The sequence below is a fragment of the Puma concolor genome, chromosome B2 (assembly GCF_028749965.1).
Source record: "Puma concolor isolate L17-30 chromosome B2, mPumCon1.1.hap2, whole genome shotgun sequence".
Classification (NCBI taxonomy): domain Eukaryota; kingdom Metazoa; phylum Chordata; class Mammalia; order Carnivora; family Felidae; genus Puma; species Puma concolor.
The window spans coordinates 5,564,963-5,578,813 of NC_141671.1; the positions used below are offsets into that span (position 1 = coordinate 5,564,963).

General features: G+C 53.7%; 1 protein-coding gene across 5 annotated transcripts in view; it reads left to right on the forward strand.

Annotated features, from left to right (window-relative positions):
• Positions 1-13,851, forward strand: part of GPLD1 (glycosylphosphatidylinositol specific phospholipase D1) — a 68,908-nt gene that overhangs the window by 41,841 nt on the left and 13,216 nt on the right. For 4 of the 5 annotated variants that reach the window (XM_086706117.1, XM_086706119.1, XM_086706116.1 and 1 more), the window contains 8 exons: positions 2,078-2,143; positions 3,814-3,937; positions 6,213-6,352; positions 8,259-8,445; positions 11,185-11,295; positions 12,602-12,676; positions 12,773-12,929; positions 13,416-13,557. In XM_086706117.1, coding sequence (XP_086562243.1) covers positions 2,078-2,143; positions 3,814-3,937; positions 6,213-6,352; positions 8,259-8,445; positions 11,185-11,295; positions 12,602-12,676; positions 12,773-12,929; positions 13,416-13,557 — 1,002 coding nt within the window. The remainder of the gene's footprint in view (positions 1-2,077; positions 2,144-3,813; positions 3,938-6,212; positions 6,353-8,258; positions 8,446-11,184; positions 11,296-12,601; positions 12,677-12,772; positions 12,930-13,415; positions 13,558-13,851) is intronic. The other variant, XM_086706118.1, reaches the window with a different exon arrangement.

The following is a 13,851-nucleotide window of genomic DNA, read 5'->3' on the forward strand; positions in this document are numbered from 1 at the left end:
AATGTGGGGCTTGAACCCATGAATCATGAGATCATGACCTGAGTCAAAGTTGGACGCTTAACTGAGTGGGCCACCCAGGCGCCCCTAAAGATTTTATTTTTAATTTTTTTTTCAACGTTTATTTATTTTTGGGACAGAGAGAGACAGAGCATGAACGGGTGAGGGGCAGAGAGAGAGGGAGACACAGAATCAGAAACAGGCTCCAGGCTCTGAGCCATCAGCCCAGAGCCCGACGCAGGGCTCGAACTCACGGACCGCGAGATTGTGATCTGGCTGAAGTCGGACGCTTTAACCGACTGCGCCACCCAGGCGCCCCAAGATTTTATTTTTAAATAATCTCTATACTCAACATGGGGCTCGAACTCACAACCCCGAGATCAAGAGTCTCATGCTCTTCCGACTGAGCCAGCCAGGTGCTCCAACATTTATTTGCTTTATAAAATCCGTGTGTAATGATCCTCAAGTGGAGAATAGTTTTGGCGTTTGTTTTGGGTAGGTTGTCCAAATAGTTATGGACAGCCAGACCTTACTCTTTAAAAATTTTTTTAAACGTTTATTTATTTTTGAGAGAGACAGACAGAGTACAAGTGGGAGAGGGGCAGAGAGAGAGGGAGACACAGAATCCGAAGCAGGCTCCAGGCTCTGAGCTGTCAGCACAGAGCCAGACGCGGGGCTCGAACCCATGAACCGTGAGATCATGACCTGAGCCAAAGGTGTACGCTTAACCGACTGAGCCACCCAGGAGCCCCTAAACCTTACTCTTTAATTAGGAGAACTAGTTGAGAAGGAACAGATTTGTCTCTTGATCTCCGTTCTGTTTTATCAAGGCGGAAAATTCCTTGAATTGATTGTCTCTTCACACACAAAGAAAGATTCATCAGAGTTTGTGGAACTTGGTGGAAATATGGAGAAAGGCTCCAAAGAAAAAGGAGGCAAATTCAGGAGCGGGAGAAACAGTGTGTCCATTGTCATATTATAAGGATTTCTCAGCGTCCTGATAATTATCTTCCAAAGCAGATTTGTCGCTTGAAACTCCTAGTGTGGCTTCTGGAAGAAACAGCGGAAGGATGGTAGTTAATGTTTGCAGCCGGAGCTCTGCATAATTCAAAAAGGATTTGTAACTGTAGCGTTCTTGCTGTAAGGCTACCATCCCGATCCTGGTGTTGGAGAACAGAGCATTTGAGGAAAAACCTTTTCCGAAGCTGAACGCTGGCCCTGAGAGAGATGATTTTTTTTTAAATGTTTATTTATTTTTGAGAGAGACGGAGAAAGAGAGACAGAGCATGATTGGGGAAGGAACAGGGAGAGAGGCAGACACAGAATCCAAAGCAGCTCCAGGCTCTGAGCTGTCAGCACAGAGCCTGATACGGGGCTTGAACTCCTGCACTGTGAGATCGTGACCTGAGCTGATGTCAGATGCTCAACCGACTGAGCCACCCAGGTGCCCCTAAGAACAGACTCTTGTAATGTAATACTCCCTTGCTTAGTGCTTCCTTCCAGAGGGGGAGGGAAAGTTTACCTCTTATGTTCTCTTAGCGGCCGTGTCAGTTTACAAATCTTTGTTTTTAAAGGAATGAGATGAAGAAAATAAGGCCTATTGGAGCATATGCGGGCATAATCGGGCGGAGAGGGGTGCCGTTGGGAATCCGTTTCTTTTTGTCTCCAACTCCCAGAGGGTTCATGGTAGCGTGGGGCAGTGGAACAGGTTCACTGGGAGGGAGGAGGGCGGCGTGAGTCTGGGGTGACCAGAGCAGGTGCACAGGAGGGAGGGGGGCGGGTTCAGAGCCCCACACTGGGCTTTGTGCCGACAGCTTGGAGCCTGCTTTAGATCCTGCGTCCCTCTCCTCCTCCTCGCAGGGAGGGGTCTGGGGTGACCAGGGTGTGGGGCTGCCTGCAGTCGGCTCATACACCCTCAGCACGGAGGCCCCCGGTCCTTCAGCAGTGCCGTCTGGCTCCGTCGCGAACGCCTCTAGACTAAGGCTTCTGGACGCGGCTTCAAGTGCACCGCCGATTCTCAGTAAAATTCATGCCTGGACAGAAGGTAGTAGAAAAATGCCTGATTCGTCTGTGTCCCCAGTGACTGCAGTCTGCCCGAGAACCCTCTGTTCATTGCCTGCGGCGGCCAGCGAACCAGCGCCCAGGGGTAAGTGGATTCCAAACCTGTTCATAGAGAAACAACGTCCAAACCGATCAGGGAACACACCGAGGGGTGCTCGGTAGACACGAAGACAGGATCTGCGGGCAGGTAGGTGTGGGGGTCCGCCACTTACAGCCGTGTGATTTTTCAAGCAAGTTGCTTAATTTTTTTTGAGGCGCAACTTCCTCCTCCTGGCAAGGTAGAAAAAAACACATGTCCATATTCCCAGAATCATGACCTGGATTTCGTGCCAGCGTGGATGTAAAGCAATTAGCATATCAGCGAGTCGCTCGCTAAGGAGTAAAAATGGTAGTTCATGGTGTTATTACTGTCGCTGTTCGCACTCAGCAGCTTTACTTGCTCAGGGTGAAATCTGGGTAGTCCTCGAGGAGACCGGGTGAGCAGAAGATGGTCAGGTGGTTCCTGAGGAGGGGGGCCAGGGGGCCCGACTTGTATTCTGAGGGCTGGCGTCCCTGTGGGGCCCCGTCCCGACCACGTGCGCTTACTAAGCGTGTTCGTATTCTGCACGTCAGTAACGAGAGGGTGTTTCCTCCTCGCCGGCCCCAGGGGCTGGTTTAGGCTTTGAGGCCTCATCGTGAGCAGGACAGAGACGGTTCCTGCGCCCCAGGGTATGTGTCCGGCAGGGAGATGGGCACTGAACAAAACTCGTAGATAGTCTCAAGTGTCAGGAGGGACGTACCATGGAGGGCCCTGACCCCGTCACAGGAGGACCCTCACCGCGACGAAGCGGTGTTTCCGTGGATATTTCAGGGTGAGCGAGGGGTAGATACTCGGACGCCGCTGCAGTGAGAGAGAGAGAGAGAGAGAGAGAGAGAGAGAGTAGAGCCGCAGAACAGGAGAGTTAAGCCCTCACGGTTTAATTTATTTAAATGAGGTAAGCCTTTGTTTTTTTTTTAATGTAACTGAATTGAATGCCTCTGGCTCGAGCTTGTAATGTCTAGGATGTCAGAGTCCCTACACCGGCTGGCGTTGTACGTGGGCCCCTGCGTTCACTCCCGTTTCCCGGCTGCTCTGTCCCGCTCCTCTGCGCATCTGGTTTGTTGCCTCTTAAAATATATGACTTTGAAAACATACTTTATTGCATGGTTCATTCCAGCGTGTCTTTGAAGATAAATCTGTGTGCCTGCATACCGGCGTCCCAAGCACCTACCATTTCTTTTTTTTTAAGTAGTCTTTTTTTAATGTTTATTTTTGAGAGACGGGGTATGAGCGGGGCAGGGGCAGAGAGAGCGAGGGAGACACAGAATCCGAAGCTCCGACTCGCGAACCCACGCAATCATGACCCGAGCTGAAGTCGGACGCTCACCTGAGCCGCCCAGGCGCCCCACCTACCGACTATCTCTTGACCATTTGCACGAAATGCTGAAATCCCGTCTTGTTGTTGTTGTTATTTTTAGTAATCTGGAAGAACTTTACACCTTTTATACCAGAAGAGTTTGAGGCTCCAGGAAGTAGTTTTTTATAAGCACCGGCTCTTAAACCTTGGAAATGTGTTCAGTAAAATTCTGTGCAATGTCCTGGGAAGGTTTTTCTCTTTCACCTTCCAGATAATAGGATTTCATGGTCTTTCACCCGAGATGGACCTGACTTCACGTCCATCGCTCGGGGGCCTGTTGTTTCCTCAGTCTGTCCCATTTTGTGGTTCTCCCTTCCAGCAGCTCCAAAGTACAGAAAAGTGATTTCCATAGGAATTTGACTGCGTCCCTCACTAAAGAGACTGCAAAAAATATAAACTATACTGAAAGAGGAGTGTTCTTCCGCGTGGATTCCTGGACCTCGGTAAGAGTTTTCTGTTGCTATGGGGGGGGGAGGGTGTGAGCTGCCCACTGCGATCTTGACCTGCAGACGTACTGGCTGTTTACTTGTTCACTGAGCGCCCTGTGTGCCTCCAGGCCAGCAAATACCCTTGGCCTCCAAATCTGGTTTTCTCCAGAGACGTCCTGAGATGTGAGTCTGGACCTTTGTGGCCTTTGGCAAGTCCCGCGGAGCCTGAGGTGGCCCTGGCGGATGCTGCATATGAAATCCATCCATGCGATCATCTTTTAAGTGTCAGTTTGGGGCGTCTGGGTGGCTCAGTCAGTTAAGCGTCCAACTTCGGCTCTGGTCACGATCTCACAGTTCGTGGGTTGGAGCCCCGCGTGGGGCTCTGTGTTGACAGCTCAGAGCCTGGAGCCTGCTTCAGATTCTATGTCTGTCTCTCTCTCTCTCTCTCTCTCTCTCTCTCTCTCTCTCTCTCTCAAACTCTCTCACCTTCCCCTGCTGCTGCTCTGTCTCAGTCCCTCAAAAATTAATAATAAAAAAAAAAGTTAGGTGTCAGACACTCAACTGGGTGTGTAAGATGAAAGGGAAATAGACTGTGACCTTGAGAAAAGGTGTCTAATTGGGGTGATAAGTACACAGATAATCATATGTACGTAGTATGCAACAAATAACACGGGTGGGCAATACTCTGCCTGTGAGACAAAACTTCCCTCTTTGACTTAGGCCTTGAACAGGAGGTTATATTTCATCGGTGAGCATGTATCTCTGTGGGTTGGGAAAGTTTGGGGGATATTTGGAAATACGAGTAGACTTTTTGGCCTGGAAAACAAGACAAGGGGTACAAAGTACTCGGAGAGGTTTGGGAAGGCACTGGACCGTGAAAGAGCTCTTAACTCCGGGAGAAGGGTTCACGCGACATCGTCTAAACGGCGCCTCTGGGAGTTGGGCAAGGGCCTGGGCGGGTCTGTTCTGTGGGGGTGCAAGCAGTGCCGACACGGGGGACGGGCTGCAGTCACCCCGGGAAGGGCCCCTTACCTGGGTTAGCGCTCTGCTGTTGCTGCCTTAAAATTCCTACTCGCTGTTGAACTAGGGGCTCTGTGCTTCCATTTTGCACTGGGCTCCGCAAATTACACAGCCAGTCCTGACCCGGGATCCTCTATCACGCACTTATCCTCTTGTCCTAGTTATTTGGATCCCCTTCATAAAAAGGGAAGTCCTGTAAGAGAAACACTTTATGTTCCTGAGGCCTGTCGTGGTGCCTGGCACACAGCAGGTGCTGATTAAATGCTTCCTGGCTGAACGAGCGAGGCAGAGCTGGGCATTAGGCTGGGCGTCTGTGTGCAGCCCGCCAGGGGGGCTGGATGGGAAAACCAGGAGGCACGGGCCTTTCCTGCAGGGCCCTCAGCGGGCTCTTCTCTGGAGCCCGAGCTGCGAGCGGCTGTCCCCCTGCTCTGACCGATGCCACTCCGCCCGGGGCAGGCCTCGGAATTCTGGTCTGGTCTCATGACGCCCTCAGGTGGATTTAGAGTTGTATCCCCTGGGCTTGGACGGATCTGGTACGTGGCCGGATTATTCAGGGCTGCTTTGGTGCGCGAGCAAGTTACGAACAGCTGAGCATCCCACACGGACGGCCCGGTCCCCGCTCCAGTGCTTTGCAGCTGAGCTCTCCCGCCTGACGCACCTCTACCTGCTGTGGTTTGGAGGGTGTTTGGGGCATCTCGGTGGTGGTCCAGTTCTTGGGGGTGAAAATATGCACAGACACGGACACAGAAGTGCACACACACGACGCATGCATACACAGAGATCTGCACACACACACCCGTAGACACACACGCAGACATGCCCCTGCACATGCATAGACACACAGATACACAATCAGTTCCATATTGAATGAACTTTTAAGCTATTTTAATCCATTAGCTTTCTTTCGTCCTGTTCTTCAGGTTAACACAGAGCACAGACCATCCTGACTTTGGTTCAGGCTAAGCCCCAGCAAACTTCCTTACCCGCTGGCGTGAGACCTGGGGCTGTAACTGCTCCCCCCCCCCCCCCCCCCCCCGCATACTGGGATAGTGATTGGCCTGCCCTGACTGCCCATCCCAAGTGGTCTTAGCTATTGATTGGAATCAGCGCTTTGTTTGTTTGTTTGTTTGTTTGTTTATTTATTTATTTATTTATTTATTTAGCACTTGTCAAAACTGGCTTCCCTTAGTCTAACACTTTTGACAAGAAATAATAGTTTTGCCGATGATGCCATGTGTCTTTACCTGCCTGTACTAATTTTGTTTTCCAGGATTCCCTTAGTTTTGCGTACCAGGCTCTGGAGAGGAACATACGGACCATGTTCACGGGCGGCTCTCAGCAGTCGCTGAAGCACGTCTCCAGCCCCTTGGCTTCTTACTTCCTGTCTTCTCCCTATGCAAGACTCGGTTGGTAGGTAGAAGTTTCTCCTATTCCTGAATGCTATCATCAGCATGACTTTCAGTCATTGAACAGATTTCGGATGGCACCTGTTGGCACCTCATATTCCGTTCCGGTCACCATCAACAAAAATATTAATTTAATTTCATCTTTATAATAACCACTTGGGGCACCTGGGTGGCTCAGTCAGCTAAGCGTCTGACTTTGGCTCAGGTCATGATCTCACGGTTCGTGGGTTCAAGCCCCGCATCAGGCTCTATGTTGACAGCCTGGACCCTGGAGCCTGCTTTGGATCTGTCTCTCTCTCTCTCTCTCTTTCTCTCTTTCTCTCTCTCTCTCTCTCTCTCTGCCCCTCCCCTGCTCGGACTCTCTCTCAAAATAATATACATTAAAAAAATTTTCAAAACCCAATAACCACGATCTCCTTAAAATTGGTGAAAATGTGTTTAAATACAAGGAGCTTTCACCTGACTGAATAATTACAACAATAAAGTATTACAGAATATTTGCAAAGCTTCAGTGTTCTTGAAGACCTAATGTCACAGACGTTTGGGAATCTAATGACATTAGAAGCATATGAACAGATGGCTAATCCAGTGATCGGAATATCCTAACTTCATATGACAAAAGCCTGGTAAACCACGGTAATTATAAATACAATGTTGGGGATGCCTCTGATTTTAATAATCAACCGAAACCGAGCCCCAGTACATAGAAGTGATTGTTTTCTGGAGGTTTGGGGACACTTCTTTTTTAAGCCACGCTCCTTAAATCCGTATGACATTGTTTCCCTTGGAAACATTTACTGACAGCTCTTCTTTTTTGGGCCACTAACGCGTGCAGCCCCAGCACGGGAATGGGGGGTGAATGTTGTTTTTACTGGCCGTTCAGTCGTGCATAATGGCTCCTCGTGGCCGCCTTCCCGAAGGAGCCAAAGGAGGCCTCCTGCTAGGCTTGCCGTCACATGGAGGGGGTATGGGGGTGGGGGAGCAGCAGTGAAGACGGAGGTCTCTCCCCCTGCACCCAGCCTCAGAGCGCAGGGAACAGCAGTGTCTCCCTGGTGCCTGTCAGCCCCTTGGAAACTACTTGTCTCCCTCTGTTCTGCCTTTCATTCCTTTTGTGGCCATAGGAACGAGAATAAACAGATGATCTCTGGTCTTTCCAGCTGCCCCAGCAAAGACCTTTGAACCTTTGGGTTTGTCTACTTCTGTACCTGCTCCGTCATAGATTCTCATTTAGAATCACCCACTAGGGCGCCTGGGGGAGCCCAGTCGCCTAAGTGTCTGGCTCTTGATTTCGGCTCAGGTCATGATCTCACGGGTTCATGCCGTGTTTTCTCTCTCTCTCTCTCTGCCCCTCCCCTTGCTTGTGCTGTCTCGCTCTCTTTCAAAAATAAATGGATAAACTTAAAAAAAAGAAAGCAAGATCTACTAACTACATTGAACAGTTAGTATTTTTCACAGCACACGGCACCCTGTGCAGCTAAGGTAGAGATAGCATGTATACTTAACACGTTTGTCCCAGACTCAGTTCGTGTCCATTTGTTACCTGACCTGTCAGAGCCTGTGCCACTGGCTGGGTGCAGTTGTCCTCTCTTGCCAGGCGAGCTCAGGACCGTGCACAGCTATTCTGGGTTTTGCATAGAGGACCTGAGGCTCTGTGAAGACGCTTTTCACCTGCTCGGGTCATAGGGCCCAGAAATGCCCAGAGGCTTTGGTGGCCTCAGTGTCGTCGTCGTCGTTGTGTTTCTTGGAGAGCAAGACCGAATCACAACGTAAACTCAGACGTGAATGCTCTCCGCAGTCAGGCAGGGTGAAGAAGTCAACAAGAGGAAGTTCTAGGGAGGAAGGACACAGGAGACCGTCTTACCCATAGTTCTCAGCAGATACTGCAGGGGGTCCTGTCTTCTTCCCCGCAGGGCAATGACCTCAGCTGACCTCAACCAGGACGGGCACGGCGACCTGGTGGTGGGCGCTCCGGGATACAGCCGCCCCGGCCACGTCCAGGTCGGCCGCGTGTACCTCCTCTACGGCAACGACCTGGGCCTGCCCCCCATCGACCTGGATCTTGACAAGGAGGCCCACGTGATCCTGGAGGGCTTCGAGGTGAGGCACCTATCTCCAGTTTTTCCTTTTGGTGTCCATAAGCCACTGCCTGTCTTTCTCGGCTGAGTCTCCAGAGTGAACAGCCAGTCACAAGAATGACGGTAGCAACACACAGCCGGTGGCCGATGCTTATTTTAAATGCTTGTTTTTAGTTTTGAGAGCGAGAGACAGCACTTGAGCAGGGAAGAGGCAGAGAGAGGGACAGAGTGCTAATGGAGGAGGGGCAGAGAGAGAGGGGGACGCAGAATCTGAAGCAGGCTCCGAGCTGTCAGCACAGAGCCCGACGTGGGGCTCGAACCTGTGAGACGTGAGATCACGACCTGAGCTGAAGTCGATGCTCAATGGACTGAGCCGCCCAGGCGCTCCACGCTTTTCCGTTTTTCAAAGCCCGTCCACTTCGTTGATGTCATTCTATCATCAACTGGATGTGTTTAGTCGAATACCTTCTGAAAACACACCTATTTAGAAGGGCTCTGAGTAGCCAGTCAGGACGTGATTTCTTGATATTACATCCCCACTTTTTGTAAACCTCCCCCTTTTTATACACAAATTTTTATTTTGTTAGAATTTCAGATTCACAGACGAGCTGTAGGGACAGTACAGAGTTCTGTACCCACTTTCTCCTAAATTAACGTCTTATGTGAACCAGCACCTGGTGCATGACTGTTCCCTAAACTCCAGACTTTGTTTGGATTTCATTCCTTGTTTTGTTTTTAATGTTTATTTTTGAGAGATGGAGAGAGAATGCAAGCAGGGGAGGGGCAGAGAGAGGGGGAGACACAGAATCCGAAGCGGGCTCCAGGCTCCGAGCTGTCAGCACAGAGCCCGACACGGGGCTCGAACCCATGAGACGTGAGATCAAAACCTGAGCTGAAGTCGGATGCTCAATGGACTGAGCCACCCAGGTGCCCCTCATTCCTTGGTTTTAAGTGGTTCATCAGCAGAAAAATCCCACACGGACTATATGGATGTTCGGCACGGAGTGTGCATTGACCCCTCTTGGGAGCACCAGGAGCCTGGAAGGTTCCCCCGGGGACCTGACCGGCATTCGTTCTCACAAGAGCTGTCTGCAGCCATGCTCCTTGGCACAGACGAGTGTGGGAGCTGGGGCAGGACTGCGTGCTCTGAATACCAAGCACCGGGGGAGGGAGCCCCGGACTTGGATCAGAAGCTGGTTCCTGTCCCGGGTAAACAGCAAAACCCCCTGCTGTCGAGTTAATGCTGTGGAGACCAAACAAGATGACGACGTTCCTGGACCCATGTCCACGAATGAAAAGCACGGGGTTTAGGACCTGAGCTGATGGAAGGGGCCCTGTATGTGCGCATTCGTCCGAAGTCGGCTGGCCGGTGTGCGAGGTTACACAGTCCCGGAGGGACAGCATTTTTTGGAACCTTCTGACACCACACGAGAAAGTTCCGAAATCAGTCTGCCCGTTGCTGTTTGCTCCTGACTTCTTCACAAAGCCACTGCCGTGTCCGCCTTTTGGGTAGGGTCTAACCCTTTGGGCTCCTGCAGACGGGTAGCGAGAGCGGCGGCTGCCGCCTGGGGACAATCAAGTGTCACGCACTTGGGACGTGGAGGGGGCAGCTCTGTGTTCTCGTCTCCCAGTGACCTGCGAGGAGAAGGAAGATGGCCAGAGGAAGGCGGGGACTAGGGAGGGGACTCCTTCGGTGCAGCCCGAGTCTGCAGTGAGCCTTTCTGTGTCCTTGTCTGTAGGGTGAAATGCATCTGTCGTGGCCCCTTCCTCGTGGCCCACGTGCTTTGTGCCCTGGAGCATTCCTTTCTAGTCTGTCGAGTTCCCGCCTCGCAGGAAGGGGCAGTCTTCAGAGGCACCGTGCACGTGGGTGTAGTGCCATGAGCCAGTACATAATTGATGCGGACTCTGGGCCGTGTGTATGTGGCAAACCACTCACTTGTGCAAGACTGGTCATTGTTCTAGAAGTTGTGTAAGAACGGGAGGACGAAGGGAGTTGCGTTTGGGTTGAGGCTGGTTCCAGAGGGTGGGGGATGAAAGGTCTAGGAAATCCACCTTGGAAGAAAATTGTCCCTGAACGGGCTGGGTTTTCTACCTGTAAACCATGAACGGGGGGATTAATAAACGTGCCTGCCCTAGTCCGTGTAAGGTGCTTAGAACGGGGTCCTCAGCAGTGTTGTCCAGAACTTTCTGTAGCGACATCCTGTAGCTATGCCGTCCAATTGGAGGGCCACTAAGTGCATCGGCTCTTGAGAACTTGCCAGGCAGCTGGTGCCTCTGGGGAGCTGAATTTTTAATGTGTTCGGTGCGAATTACTTTAACTGTAAGAGCCACATTTAGCTCGTGGCCCCTGCTCTGGCCATTGTGTGGCTCTAGAACATCCTGAGTGCTCATCAGACTATAGCTGTTGTTGCTGGTGGGTGCGATGATCATTTTGGATGCTTCCCAGGGGGGAGTTTGGCCCTGAACGTGGGGCAGAATGTACATTAGACTGGTTTCTAACTCTGCAACTTGTGAGGACGGACCTTCTTCTTCCTGCCCCCCCCCCCCCCCACCTTAAAGCAAGACAGGCTTGCCAAAAATGTCCTTAGGGCAGAGCCGCCCAGCGGGGAGTCTGGGCATCTCAGGAGTGTCACAGGTTGCTGCTTCCTTCCTGGGCCCTGGGGCTCCAGGGCAGGGGTCTGGGTCTCTGTATTCCCGGGGAGTCCTGTGTGCTTCTGAAGGTTGTGGCTCGGCTTGGGGGGAGTCACTTGTGTCTCTTCAGCCCTCAGGTCGGTTCGGCTCGGCCTTGGCCGTGTTGGACTTTAACAAGGATGGTGTGCCTGACCTGGCCGTGGGAGCCCCATCTGTGGGCTCTGAGCAGCTCACCTACAAAGTAAGGCTGATGCTGGGGGAGGGGGGCGGGGGGGGCGGGGGGGCAGGGGGGGAGGCCAGGGCGGGAGGCCCGGCTGGACAGAGCCTCTGCAGGAAGCGGACAGCCAAGTGTGTCGGCCGCAGTGTGTGCAGGGAGATGATCTCAGGTACCCCAGTTGGGGTCCTTGACGTGACCACAGGTGACCAGGTGCCACCTAGTCCCTGCCTTGCTGGCCTTAGCGTGGCTTCAATTCCACCAGAAATTACTCCCCTGACCCCCTCAGATGCTGGATGCTGGAGGGGGACGGAGATTCCAGCCGATCCGGAGGCCCCGTCATCCCAGCAGAGTGGTGACCTCCCTGGATCTTCCCGCTCATGCACAGACCCCACCCCGTCCCTGTTCCTTGCCCAGATCCAGTCCTGGAATGTGGGCTTTTGTCTGCGTGTACCCCGTGCACGGCAGGCCCAGCTTCTGTGCCATGTGTGAGCACAAAGGTCAAAGGCCCTTCATCACCAACCCCCCCTCACCCCACCGCCCGCCGCGAGCTCACCCTCTGCCTCCCCCCTCTACTCCTGGGCCCACAGGCCCCTGCACACGAGCACCCAGCTTGGGCAGCTCCCTCCCTGCTGGAAAGTCCTTTTTTCCCCTTTTCCTTTAGAGGCCACATGAGACCCGTGCCGGAACTGTCCCCCAAACCCCAGTGTGGGTGACACTTCCCGGCCTCACACGGCACCCTCTGCCCCTCATGCCGTGGTGTTGTCATTGCCCGCTTGCTAGCTTTTCGGGAGGACAGTGTTGTTATTTATCATGGTTCCTCCTGTGCTTGGCCCAAAGTGGCACATAAATGCTTCTAGAACGAATGAGGATGGAGACCGGCAAGTGAGAGGACAGGAAATGGTCTGCGTCACAGAGTGATGGCACGGCGTGTGCGTCTCGAGGCACACGCGAGTCGTGTCCAGAGGACTGATGGGCTGGGTCAGGGGAGGCCCCACGGAGGAGCCGGGAACCGAACTGGCCTCGAACGGGGGAGGCGGGCGAGTGGTCCCGCGAACGCACGGACAGGTGTGGGTGGCACGCACAGATGAGTGACAGTGACTGTGTCCGCGTCGGGGGCTCCACCAGTCTGATGGAGGTGACCTCAAAACCGTCTCAGCCCAGCAGCAGATGCGTGGGCCGGGTTTCCCTCCGTCACTGAGCTCCTGACAGTAGGGACTTGTGTGGCTTATGTTACCACCGTTCCTGCGTCTCCTGCTCTTCTTTGGGGCTCTGGGCTCACCACCCAAGCCTCCCGACCGCCCCGTGCCTTGCCTTGCCTTGCCTTGCTTAGGGTGCCGTGTACGTCTACTTCGGCCCTACACGAAGAGGGATGTCTTCTCGCCCCAACGTCACCATCACCTGCCAGGTATGTCTGCGCCTTGGCCGAGGGCGGTGAACCAGACCTCGCCGCATCCCGCCGTCGGCCTCTGGGAGTCACGCAGTTTCCTGGTCTCCCCTACAGGACACCTACTGTAACCTGGGCTGGACGCTCTTGGCCGCGGATGTGAATGGCGACGGCGCGCCCGATCTGGTGATGGGCTCCCCCTTTGCACCGGGTGGAGGGAAACAGAAGGGCATGGTAGCTGCATTTCATTCGGGCCCCAACGGGAGCGGCAAAGGTAACGCCTGTTGGGAGGGTGGGGGGTGGGGGCGGAGGCCTCCCGGCTCTAGTCTGTGCTGGTGCACGTGGCCTCGTGTCCTTTCTTCCTCACTCCGTGATCATTTCGCTGAAATCTACCACGTTTAGTCTGGTGGGTGTTCCCGCAGGTGCTGTGGATAGAGTCACAGGATGTACAGAAAGGGATCCAGCTTCTAGGTCCAGATCCAAGGGGGCCGGTGGGTTGTTGGCAGAGTCTCTCTGCGGAAGCGTGGGAAGCCCGAAGGCATCCCCGGGATGCCCGCCCCGCCGCCCCCCCCACCCCATCCGTATTGCATCCTGTGGGCCACAGAAGTGAGCTCTGGATATTTCCTTCTCGTGGGAAGCGGGGGATCCATTTCTGATGGTGGGGGCCCTGCAAACAGCTTGGAGGGTATCTGAGAGCTCCGGCAAAAACTCGGCGCCCCCCCTCCTGTGTGGGGTAAACGGCGCTGGTGGTCTCGCGTAGAAAAGCTGGACGTGGAGGCGGCCGACTGGATGGCGAGGGGCGAGGAGGACTTCTCCTGGCTAGGCTACTCCCTGCACGGGCTCAGCGTGGACAACAGGACGTTGCTGTTGGTCGGGAGCCCGACCTGGAAGAACAGCAACAGGCAAGCGCCCAGGGTGGGGCCGGGGACCGGTGGGCACCCGAGGCCGCCGTGGGAGCCCGCGGAAGGGTGGGGCTCAGACACAGGGGCCGAGGCCTTACGCTGCGAGGAAGAGCGAAGAAGGCTCTGGGGCGAGGTTGCAAATCCTCCTCCTTAGAAGTTTAAGAACGAGGTAGAGAGGCGCATCCGTTTGCCGGGCTGCCGTGACAGCGTGCCCCAGACTGGGTAGCGTAAGGCACAGGAAGTCATTTTCTCACCGTTCCGGAGACCGGAAACCCAAGGTCAAGGTATTGGCAG